The sequence below is a fragment of the Coenobita brevimanus genome, chromosome 14 (genome assembly GCF_032717465.1).
Source record: "Coenobita brevimanus isolate Jiangsu-jjx chromosome 14, ASM3271746v2, whole genome shotgun sequence".
NCBI classification, from domain to species: Eukaryota; Metazoa; Arthropoda; class Malacostraca; order Decapoda; family Coenobitidae; genus Coenobita; species Coenobita brevimanus.
Genome location: NC_136967.1, coordinates 39,274,673 through 39,287,347, shown reverse-complemented (window position 1 = coordinate 39,287,347; position 12,675 = coordinate 39,274,673). Strand labels below are relative to the sequence as shown.

The 12,675-nt window shown below is 41.9% G+C and overlaps 1 protein-coding gene across 1 annotated transcript; it reads right to left on the bottom strand.

Moving 5' to 3' along the window:
• Positions 1–312: 312 nt before the first annotated feature.
• LOC145390369 (uncharacterized) lies at positions 313–11,466 on the bottom strand. The gene is made up of 5 exons (XM_080265317.1): positions 11,371–11,466; positions 7,477–7,544; positions 6,328–7,146; positions 855–882; positions 313–369 (listed from the first exon to the last, which is right to left on the bottom strand). Exons 1-5 carry the CDS (start codon positions 11,464–11,466, stop codon positions 313–315), a joined length of 1,068 nt encoding a protein of 355 aa, XP_080121443.1.
• Positions 11,467–12,675: the final 1,209 nt, after the last annotated feature.

The window sequence follows — 12,675 nt, the reverse complement described above, 5'->3', positions numbered from 1 at the left end:
GCGATCAAAGGTGGTCTTTTTTGCCGTGTACCAATGTAGCGTCTTTGCCCAAATGCCCTGATACGATTTGTCCGATGGCTGGTGATCTACTGAATTTTGGCGTTCGAACCAGATGTTACCCTCAAGGATCTACTGCCATAGAGTGGTTGGAGTTTAGTGTTTATCTAATGCCACTTGGACGAGCGCAACAGATTACCCTGCTCTTCAGAGTTTGCATTTAGTAGCTTAGCCCAGGGATACTGCACTCTTGAGGGATATTACTGGATAGGTTGAAGTTATGGGATATCCAAGGGGAATCACTGACAAACTGCACTAATCCCAGTACCCTTTACCCTTCATATATTCCAGTAAAAACTCAGAAGCCACTCGCTGCAGGTATGAAATACCTTAAAGTTTAGGACATAAGCGTCAGGAATCTGTGTATATTTCTTATTTCCACTCCGCAGGCCATTATTTTTATTGAATAAGAATAAGAGCAGGTATTTGAGAAGCGAAAAGTGGTTTGCTTTTTAAAAACAGTGAATTTCATTTTCTTTTTAAATATGTGATCCCAGCGATGTAAAGCCACAACCACACAGGACGCGAATGTGAGAGTGTGTGCTGAGGCGAGGGAATGCTGCACCAGCAAATTCAGTTTATAAAGATTTTTTTTTCATTACTCCATTGCAGTGCAAAATGATGTCTCTGTGTTTCGAACGACATGCAGTATAAATAGAGTGTGTGATTAACACATTAGCTATGAAATGCACATTATTCCTTTAATGCTACTTTACACATAGTTTGAATTAAGAAAAGTAAACGGTTCGTTTTTCTCAACTTGACCCCCGACAACCCGTATTCTCACATGCACCCACCTGGTGTGGTTTTGGATTGCTCACGCCTCTGGATATTTAGCAAATGGCCTTGGATATGCATCAAGAGCAGGTGGCTAGTAATGAAGTAGAATTACTTCGTTACTTTACTTAGAGTAACATTATGAGAACTATGTATTTTTTATGCATTTTGAATTGTGAATGTTTTACTTTTACTTCAATAAATTTTTCTCATAAACATTGTACATCTACTTTGTTAATTTACTGTAATAAGCAGTCTTTACTCGTTACATTGTCGAATTCCCACCAAGGCTCAATATAAAGGTACGAGACCTAAAAAGAAAAAAAAAAAGCTGAAAGACACGCGACCTGACCCAGCAACCAATGGCTAGGCGGTATCCAGCCCCCCACACTTTCTGAGAGAGAGAGAGAGAGAGAGAGAGAGAGAGAGCCTGTCAGGTGTTGATATTTTGTCAAAGTACATACTGATTTCTTCCCTAATATATGGGACAAGCAAGCAAGTCAGGAAATGAAATAAGAATTCACATATTTTTACCCACATAACTTCTTAATACCGAACATCTGCACGCAAATGTTGAGAGAGTGAGAGGAGGATGGAAGGAGAGAGTTGACCGATGGGAGAGAAAAATAATTAAATTCTCGATTCCCAATTCATTTTTGACAACTCAAATTAACGACTTCAAAAGGCTAGGAAATGATTCAAGTTCTGTTCATGCTTTATTCGTTTTTGTGTCAAATTTTCGTTAGTCAAAACTAAGTAAGGAAGTAGAAAAATGAAACGCGAGTTGCATCATAAACGGTGCGATGCTTTAGCTGGATCTCACGTGGTCAAGACTGTTGTCTTAACCGGGTCACGAACGTAGTCACTCAGTTTCCTATCTAGGACCGCTAAAAGAAACGTGAAGAGCACCGTCGCATATCGCATTTTTTCGGGCAAAATAACATTGAAAATGAGTGGAATAAAGATATTGAAATAATACTAATGCAAGTACCAGCTACGTGCATTCTGTGTATTTTTTTCTGTGAAAAAATATGTATGTGGTATAGAACACGAACATACACAATAACTATTGTAGAACAAATTATCCTGTGTCCCAGATTAATACGTGGGTAATTAGTTTCAAAAAGGCTTGAATCAAGAATTAATTGTGTTGCTTGCCCAACATTCACTGATGAACGTTATGCTTGGTAACAGAAGCTGATATGAAAGAACACAATGTGTGATAAAGGAAAAGAAGGCGGGTCAAAGGTACGACCACACACATCCGTGATTTGACAGCGAGGCGGCAGCAACTTGAAGGCACATATATTCTCCTGAGGACCAGAGGAAAATTCATTCCATTCTTCATGTTATATATATTTAAGTGTATGGATTGCCACCATATAACTACTTAAATGTGGTTATATACAAACCAGTGATGAGTATTCATTCCGTGATGAAAAAGGATACTGTAAAGGGATATATATATATATATATATATATATATATATATATATATATATATATATATATATATATATATATATATATATATATATATATATATATATATATATATATATATATATATATATATATATATATATATATATATATATATATATATATATATATATATATATATATATATATATATTTTATATATATATATATATATATATATATATATATATATATATATTTTTTTTTAATGCGAGGAAGAAGGAACAAAAGGCCATGAGCCCGCAAACTGTTTCTTCCAAGGGAAAAACAAAATACAAGAGAGAGCCAAATTCAAGATCCGATCATTTCGAGAAGCCTGGACACACTGCATTTGAAAGACAGGAGATCATAGGAAGCAGGAAATACAGACAGAAGGAGACAGTTCCAGAGTTGACATGTTGCATAAATGAAAGACTGGGAGTAACGCTTAACTCTTGTATTTGAGAGATGGACAGAAAAGGGATGAGAGTTTGTTGCTAGATGGGTGCTACTCGCCTGTCGTAAAGGTGGAGGAATGCATGCAGACAGTTGAGAGGAGCAGTGACCATTGAAGTAGCGACAGAAAAGAGATAAAGATGCAACAGTGCAGCGAAGAGACAGAGGTTGAAGAGAGTCGGTAAGAGGAGGAGAGTTAATGAGATGAAAAGCCTTTGACTTCACCCTATTGAGAAGAGCTGTATGTGGGGAGCCTTCCCACACATGAGAGTTGTACTCAACACAGGGGCGGATAAAACCCGTGTATAGAGTCAACAACTGTGCAGGGGTAAAGAGGGAACAGAGTCGGCTTAGCACACCCAATCTCTTGGAAGCAGATTTTACAAGGGATGTAATATGATCATTCCAAGATAAGTCCCGAGTATATGAAACCCCAAGCATGTTCAAGGATGATGCAGGAATAAGCTGAATATTATTAAACATTAGTGGGTATACCTGTGGAAAATTTTGTCAGGTTGATAGGTGTAAGAACTGAGTCTTTGATGCATTAAAAACAACCAGATTATTTTTACCCCAGCCAGAGATACGAGCCAAGTCAAACATTAGGTGTGCCATACCCTCATCCCTTGTTTATTGAAGTAACTGCTGAGGTGGGCGTTGCAAGAACTGAATGGAAAGGTGAAGGGTGGAGCCATCAGCGTATGAGTGGATAGGGTTAAATGTTCAGCTTAGAAGGTCATTGATGAATAAAAGGAAGAGAGTTGGTGATAGGACAGAGCCTGAGGAATACCACTGGTGATAGATCTAGGAGAAGAATGATGGCCGTCTACAACAGCGGCTATAGAACAACAAATAAAAGGAAGATAGATGAAGGCACAGATAGAAGGATAGAAACAGTAAGAGGGCAGTTTGGAAATTGAAGATTAATGCCAGACTCGATCAAAAGCCTTTGAGATGTCAAGTGCAATGGCAAAGCTTTTGCCAAAGTCCCGAAAGGAGGATGACCAGGAGTCTGAAAGGTAGGTGAGAAGATTGACAGTGGAGCGTCCTTGACGGAACCCATACTGACAATTAGAAAGAGGGTTGCAATAGGAAAGATGCTTTACAATTTTTCTATTAAGAACTGACTCGAAACTTTTGAGATACAGGATATTAAAGCCATTGGACGACAGTTAGAGGGCTGGGAATGGTCACCCTTCTTTGGGACTGGCTGAATGAGAGCAAACTTCCACCAAGAGGGAAAGGTACAAGTTGACAGACAAAGGTGAAAGAGTTTGCCTAGGCAGGGTGTAAGCACAGAAGCACAGTTCTTGAGAACAACAGGAGGAACTCCATCAGGACCATATGCCTTGTTAGTATTAAGGCCAATGATAGCAGAAAATACATCAGCTGACGAAATTTTAACATCAGCCATGAGCAAGTCAGAGAGGGGAAGTGATGGAGGAACAGCACCGGAATCGTCTAAGGTGGAATTGGAAGAGAAAGTCTGAACAAAAATATCTGCTTTATCAGTAGAAGAAATAGCTACAGAGCCATCAGAGTAGAAAAGAAGAGGGAAAGATGATGAGGTAAAGTTGTTAGAAAGGTTTTTGGCAAGATGCCAAAAGGAGCGGGAAGAATTCGAGTTTGAGAATTGAGAGCATTTAGTACGGATGAAATTATTTTTAGCAGGGCGAAGAACAGACTTAGGACGATTCCGGGCAGAAACGTACAAAAGATGTGATTCAGTGGGTTGGCTCCAGCACCTTTGTTGCGGACAGCATTAGAACAAACATGATTAAACAAAGGCTTTCTTGCATTAGTCAAAGGATATGAGAAACCAATGTATGCTTCCATGCCCGAGAGAATAACCTCCATAATGCGCATGGCACACTCAGATGACTCCCGGCCATGGAAGCAATACTCATTCTAAGAAAAATCACAGAAGTACTGTCTGAGGGCATCCCAATCTGCAGCTCCAAAGTGCCACAGACGACGTTTCTTTGGAGGGTCCACAGGCCGTACCGGAGCGATAGGACAGGTTAAGCTGATAAGGATGTGATCGAAGGAGCCCAATGGAGAGAAAAAAATAACACTGTAAGCAGTAGGATTAGTTGTAAGGAAGAGCTCTAGTATGTTGGAACTCTCTCCAAGGTGGTCAGGGATATGGGTAGGGTCCTGTACAAGCTGCTCGAGGTCATTAAGGATAGAAAAGGTGTAGGCTTGTTCACCAGGTGGATCAGTGAAAGGAGAGGAGAGCCAAAGGTGGTGGTGAACATTGAAATCTCCTAGAATGGAGATTTCAGAGAAAGGAGAAATGGATAGAATGTGTTCCATCGTAGAAGTAAGATAGTCAAAGAATTTTTGATAGTCAGTAGAATTAGGGGATAAGTAAACAGCACAGATATATTTAGTCAGAGAATGACAGGGAAGCCGAAGCCAGAGTGTATAGAATTCAGAAGAATCGAGTTCAGGAACATGAGAGCAAGATAAGTCGTTTTGTATACATACACAACAGCCATCTTTGGTTTTGAAATGAGTATAGAGAAAGTAAGACGATACAGAAAAGGGTTTGCTGTCAGTTGTCTCAGAAGCTGAGTCTCAGTTAGGAAAAGAAGGTGAGGTTTAGAGGAGAGGAGGTGGTGCTCAACAGAGTGAAAGTTGGAGGAAAGGCCACGAATGTTGCAGAAATGAAGAAGAAGCGAGTCAGACAGTGGTTCCAGGCAGCTTGAGTCGTCATCAAGAGAGGGGCGAAAGGTGGGGGCATTTATGGTCCCCCTCCCTGGGGACTCCAAGGCTATGTATTTCGACGTCATAATTACTTTTTTTAAATTTTGGAAAAGGAAGTGTAGTGTGTACTGTGCATGTAGTTTTGTATTGATAGAGAAATTTGTATTGAAGAGCATGCTGGCCTACTCTCTGAGTTACTGAGACACTGAAAAAGTTCAGCAAAGGGGGATGGTCGAGAACTATAGTAGGACTCGCGTAGTTTACGGCTGTGGTGTGGCCCGCACCTGTGTACAGTGTTGCCACGTTTTCTATACCGCTCTGTCTCTCTCTCTCTCTCTCTCTCTCTCTCTCTCTCTCTCTCTCCTGGCGGGAAATGTGAGCCACCCTGAGTACTTTTGATTCTTTTATAAGTTATTTATAATTGTGCTTTCATTTGTTAATTAGGTTTTGTTATATTTAGTGATGCCGACAATGCATTCAATGCATGCCCCTCTCCTGCCCCTCTCTCTGTCTCTCTCTCTCTCTCTCTCTTTTATTGCAAGAGACATTTTGGATATTTTCTTTTACAAAATATTGTTTATATTGTAAATTTGACATCATTTCCACACCACCCTTGAGGTATTTGTCTTGGCGCGCTTTTTTTTAAGAGGTGTCCCCAATAGGCCTATTCCTCTATCTCTCACAGAAGGCAGAAAAACAGAAGAAAAGGAAGGAAGAGAAACATGAGGAAGAAAAGTGCGAAAAAGAGGATAGAAGAGTTATGATGTATCCTCATCACAAGATGTGAGAGTGATAGTGAAAGAATCGATGTAATGGTCAATCACCACATCTCTCTTTTCATCATCCTCTTGCAGTTTTTCTGCGTGCCTCATAGCATTCTTCCAGTTGTCTGCCGTGACGTTATTGAGTGACTCATGGACGAGTGGCTTCAGATCTGCAATTCTGAACGTATTTCTCTTTGACACGTAGCCTTTAACCTGTGCCCAGATTAGCTCGATTGGGTTATATGGGCAGTGGTAAGGGGGTAGGCGTACAACCCTATGTCCATGTTCTGAGGCCGTCTTATCGATTACATAGTTTGTATCGGCAGCTGCGATGTGGCGAGTCACAAGGTGCAGGAGTTGCGTTTTGAGGAGACCGTCTGGCACTGTAACACCCTTCTTCTCCAGCCATTCTCGGATCTCCGCTTTCTTGGTTGCAGTAGTTGGTGGTTTATTTATTTTTCTGGAGTGATAGGATGCATTATCCATCACTATAACAGAACATGATGGAATGTTGGGTAACAGTTGATTCTTAAACCACTTTTCAAAGGTGTCCGCATTCATCTGTTCGTGATAGTCTCCTACATTCTTTGCTTGGAAAACAAGGGTTGCTCCAGGAACAAATCCATCTTTGGTTCCTGCGTGCAGCAAAATCAAGCAGGAACCCTTCCCTGTGGGCACCTTCACTCCCATGGCCTTGTTTGCATTGCTGTCTACCCAGCATTTGGACACAGAGTAATTCTGATTGATCCATGTCTCATCTAAGTAGACAATGGTTTGGCCTGAACTTCTAAGCTCCTTCATTTCTTTCAAGAAAATGCACCGTGCATAAGTTATATCATCTCTTTCCATTAGGAATCTCCTTCCATCAACATTTGAATAACGAAAACCGATTTTCTTCAGAACTCTTCTTAATGTCTCACGGCTGCCAGGATACGAAAGATTGATCTTAATTTCTGCATAAATTTTTTCAAGTGTTGAGATTTCCTTCCTCTATATAAAAACTCAGAACTGTTCTTCGTAGCACGCCTTCAATAAAGTTATCAAAGAAATCGGTCATTGGTGCTACACGTTTCCTTTTCTTGGGGGACTTAAACTTGAGACATTGAATCTCCTCATTCTCTCTTGCATCATTAGAGATTTTTTCAACTGATCTCTCGCTAATCTTCGTTGCTGCAGCTGTACGAGAGACGACCTTTGATAGGCCATGAAGAACTACTCCCTTCTCCCTCTCCTCCTGAAAATACTGCCTTACATTGAAGACAATTTCTTTAGCCTGGCTGTGTAGAGGCGAGGAATGGGCTGATTGAGCTGCCATGCTCTCTGTGCAGAGGACATAAAGAAAGTGACATGAGGTCACCACCAGGAAGCTATGCTGTCAAGGCCACCGACTGGGTGCCGCTCGCGAGTGAATAATGTTTTTTTTTTTACTTCGGTATTGGCATATGCCTACTATTTTGTCCTACATATTAGCCTATGATTATAAATGTGATTATTCCTCGCCCTTAAAATTACGGTAAAAGCCAGTAAATGTGAGCATTTTTCCCTAGCAACACCTGTACAAGCTATGCTTGGGTCTACGGAGGGGTACCTTAGGCCGGACTGGGTGTGAAAGTGTTGCCACTCACAAGAATTACATGAATTATTTCTTTTACTTTGGATACTGGCATATTTCTTCTTTTTTCAGGCTCATTATCTTATATCCATAACTGTGATATTATTACCCACCCTAAAACTACGCTAAAAACCATTAAAAGTAACTACAATTTCTTTTAGCAACACTGTACAATATGTATGCCATGTTTCTGTGTTACTGTATAAATATTTTATGCATAATAAGATTACTGTTGATTCATCCATCAAAATACACAAGTGTAAGTTCTATTCATCTGAATTTATCGAATTTGTGATGCCTTGTACATAAATAGCTTCCGTTTCACATCGCAAGTTGGGGAAACGTGGCACCATTGTACACAGGTGCGGGCCACACCACAGCCGCAAACTTAGGCGAGTCTTACTTTAGTCCTGAGGGCTAATGAAACGGGAGCTCCAGCTCTCCCTGTCATTAGCTTTCCATCCACTTTGGTAGAACTGCCCTGCTCGACTGGTGCTACAGAATAACAGAACATAGGAAGGAAAAAATATATATAATATAATATATATATATATATATATACATATATTATAAAATATATATATATATATATATATATATATATATATATATATATATATATATATATATATATATATATATAAGGAGCCTCTTTGGTACAGTGGTAAACTGTGTGTTTTTGTACACTGAAGAACGAGGGTTCGCGCCCCACCAGGGTAATAAACATTGGGAGCATTCTTCTGGCCACGTACTGCTTTGGCAGACATAAGGAGTGCTGAGGTTGAACGATTGTCGCAAACTATAAGGTATGCTTGCACTCAGTTGGCTTGCATGGACCGATTGCACTTGGTTCACAGACTACACACACATCCAAAGCCACTCCAACACTACAATTACACCTACAAGTGCTTCTCACCCTACATACAATCTCTACCAGACAGCCTAAGCCACTTGGTAGAGATACATGGGCTATATCGTCCCCACTTCGGTCGGGATAGGCCGGTCCTGCAGTGGACACTCAAACGGCTGATGAGATGAGATGAGAATATATATATATATATATATATATATATATATATATATATATATATATATATATATATATATATTGCCAGACGCCTTAATCCCGTAAGGAGTGGCCACAAATAAATCCCTCCATGTCGCCCAGACCCCCACTATTTCACTGCCCTGCTCCCAGCTCATACCCTCCTCTCTCATATACCTGTCCATTACACCCTCCATCTCATCCCTGGCCTCCCCCTCCCTCTCTCCCCTCTCCACTTCACTGACATACACTTTCCTCGTCAGTCTCTTGCTATCCATATTCTCCATATGGCCAAACCATCTCAGTGTATTTCTCCTTACACTATCTATCACATCCATATCCATACAACAACCCTCCTTCACTTCCTTATTTGCCAGTCTGTCTCTCTATATGACTTCATATGCTCCTCTCAAGTAACTCACTTCCACTGCTCTCACTCTTGATTTGTGTCCCTCCAACAAGGTCCAAGCCTCACTTCCATACGTTAGAGTTGGTATCACAGTACTGTCATGCAACAACTTTTTTACTTCCGTGCTCAATTCTCTGTCTCTTTAAACTCCTTTGAAAGAACCAGCAACCTTTCGTCCCTGCTGTACCCTTTCAAGCATTTCACCCTCTACACTTCAATCCTTGCTCATCACACTACCCTAGTTCTTAAATGCATTCACATTTTCCATTTCCTCATCATCCAGCCTCACTATACATTCAGTGACTTAATATCTCTCGAAGGCCATAATTGTACTCTTCCCTAGATTCCGTTTCTTACACACTCTCCCAAACTCATTCACCAAACCTTGCAGCTCCCCTTCATATTCACTTAACAACACAGTATCATCTGCAGACAACAGTATAAGGAGTTTTCAAACATTGCCCTCTCTCAATAGGGACACTCCACCATCCACTGCCCTACTTTGTATCTCTTTTATAACCCCATGTATATACAGACTAAACAACCATGGAGACATGACACACCCCTGTTTCAGTCCAACCTTCAGACAGAAAAAGGCACTCAGTTAACTGCCCACATGCACTGCAGCCCTAGCACCCTCACACAGACTCTTCATGGAAATCAACAGCTTCCCATTTACTCCATATATTCCTATGACTTTTCACATTCCTTGTCTATCCACCCGGTCATATGCTTTCTCCAAATCCATGAAGGCCGCATACAGCTTCTTTTCCTTCTCTAGAAACTTTTCCACAAAAGATCTAAGAATGAATATCTGATCTACACAACCTCTTCCACTCCTAAAACCTCCATGTTCTTCTCCAACTAATTCCTTCGTTACTTCCTTAACTCCGTCAATACGTATCATACTATATACTTTTCCTATTACATTAAGAAGGCAAATGCCCTTATGATTACAACACACCTCTTTTTCCCCTTTTCCTTTGTTCAGGGGAATATTGATACCTATTTCCACCACTTTACCTTCCTCCCAGGCCACCTGCACATCCTCCACATCCATTCAACTACACTCTGTCCCCCATGCGTCGGAGTTTCACCACACACTTCATGAATTCCCAGGTCTTTCCCCATTTTGACCCTCTTCATTGTTTCCACAACTTCCATCCTACTGATTTCTTCCTCTTCTCACATTCCTCCTTCTCCCCATTCCCCAGCCACATACAGTATACTCACATTACCCCTCTCGCACAAGATGACGCAATGCAAGTCATAATCCTTGTAATGCAAAGAGTAACCGATGATGCAACATGACGCAACTTCTCTATAAATGGTCGTAGAAACTTTTCCTGTGGATGGATTTGCATTAAATTTGGTTGAGTCAAAGCTATGGGTAGCCAGGTCTAGGGTAAATGTATAGCAACAGCCGGGACCTTATCAGAAGGGTAGGCGGTCCATATTTAGCTCAGTATTGTCTCGTCAGGCAGGCTGGGAGGGTGTGTAAGTGCGCGGCCAGGCATTTAAACCCACGTTTGGCTACTACTGCACCATCCATAGCTAACGTGTGTATAGTGATATTGTGTTGTATATAGTGCAATGTGCTTGTGAAGAATGTTTATAAGTATTTCTTACATATTTTCAGAGGAAGCCAGACTTGAAAATTTCAAACCGACTTTACCGTTCTCTTGCTGTCCAAACCAGAAAAATGTCTCGCAAGAGCCTGTCAGTGGCAGAATATATGAACTACTTATCCAGTGGAAGTGAGAGTGAAGAAACCAGTGAAAGTGAAAAGAAAAATGAACATGCTGAGAAGAAAGTGAGGAGCAGGAAAGCAAGGGTGAAAGCGAAGGTGAAATCTGACTCTACGGGTGATAAGGGCAAACCCGCAGTCAAGGCTACTGTGATAACCACTGTAGAGAGTGGCAGTAGCACCAACACTACCACAATTCCTTTCACCACTGCCACCACTAGTCCTTTCACCACTGCCACAACTGGTGCTACTTCCACTCCTACTGCAATCACTCAGACGACATCTATCACCTTCCCAGAGACCACCACCATCCCTGTCATCATTCGTATATACCCCGACACCACTGCCTTCACGGCCACTATTCTTGCCACCACTGGTGTCATGCCTGCCACCAATGAAAGCATCCCGACCCTGGAGACTGAGCCGCATTATCGCCACTTATCATCCACCCCCTCACCACAAACACTGAACTCTTTCCCCCCACAGTCACCCTACACTCTCACCACCCATCCAAGATATTTCCATATCATCTTCTCCAGCTAAATCTGGAACATCACTGTCCCCTTCAGACTTCATTCCCCCTAATATAAGCAAGCATCATCATCATCAGCACCACCACCACCACAACCATCTTCACCACAACCATCACCACCACCACCACCACCAGAACCATCTTCACCACAACCATCACCACCACAACCATCTGCATCACAACAATCACCACAATCATCTCCATCACCAGGATCACCTGAATCTTCATCCACCCAGCTATCGTCAACACAATCACCATCACCATCTCCCTCCCCACCACCAAGATGAGGGCAGCGTGGGCCTAGGCGAGGTAGTGGTGGGCGGCCGAGAGGTAGTCGTTTGTCTCGGGGTCGTGTGCGCCACACACATACACAGCAAAGCATTTCCCCAGGTGATGACCGTCAGGGGGAAGCTTGGAGTTCTGGGTCATTTACACCCAGTGCTGGCCCCTTCACTGAAACCCCAGGTTTGAGAGTGGCAACACCAACCACACCACTCCAATACTTCCAGCTTTTTTTTTACCAGGGAGTTACTCATCTACCTGGCGGCCAAGACAAACAAATATGCCACGTTTCTGGGAACTGTACCAGATGTTTGGTACCTCTGCAACGAAGAGGAAATGGCTCGGTTCCTTGGATTGTACTTTCTTATGGGGGTTTGTAAACTGCCAACCATAAGACATAATTGGCTTTCATCAGAGGTTAACGATTACCCCATATTTCGGTGAGCTATGAGTGGAAAGCGCTTCAGGGCCATCCTGAAGTACTTTCACGCTTTCAATAGTCTCACCATACCCGAGGGCAATTAGGACCGGCTGATAAGGATTTACACAGTGATGGAGTATCTCCTTCAGAGGTTCAAGGAGGTTTACATCCCGGGTGAACATCTTAGCCTGGATGAGGGATCTCTGGGTTGGAAGGGGCAGCTCTCCTTCAGTGTATATAACCCTATGAAGCCCCATAAGTATGCCATAAAACTATACATAGTGGCCGAGGCAAGGAATGGTTACACTTGGAAATTTGAAGTATACACAGGAGAGAAGAAGTCTCTAGAGAACAGTGTGGGGCCTCACTGAAGGGCAAAGGATACAAGTTGTATATGGACAAT

Excerpts from the sequence above, each read along its gene's own strand:
- LOC145390369 (XM_080265317.1), bottom strand. The coding sequence starts at position 11,466 with ATGCGGCTCAGTCTCCAGGGTCGGGATGCTTTCATTGGTGGCAGGCAT. Across the intron at positions 7,545-11,370 it reads GTGAAGGCAGTGGTGTCGGG|AGAGCATGGCAGCTCAATCA; the intron begins GTATATACGAAT and ends TCCTCTGCACAG. Across the intron at positions 883-6,327 it reads AACTGGAAGAATGCTATGAG|AGGCGTGAGCAATCCAAAAC; the intron begins GCACGCAGAAAA and ends CTAAATATCCAG.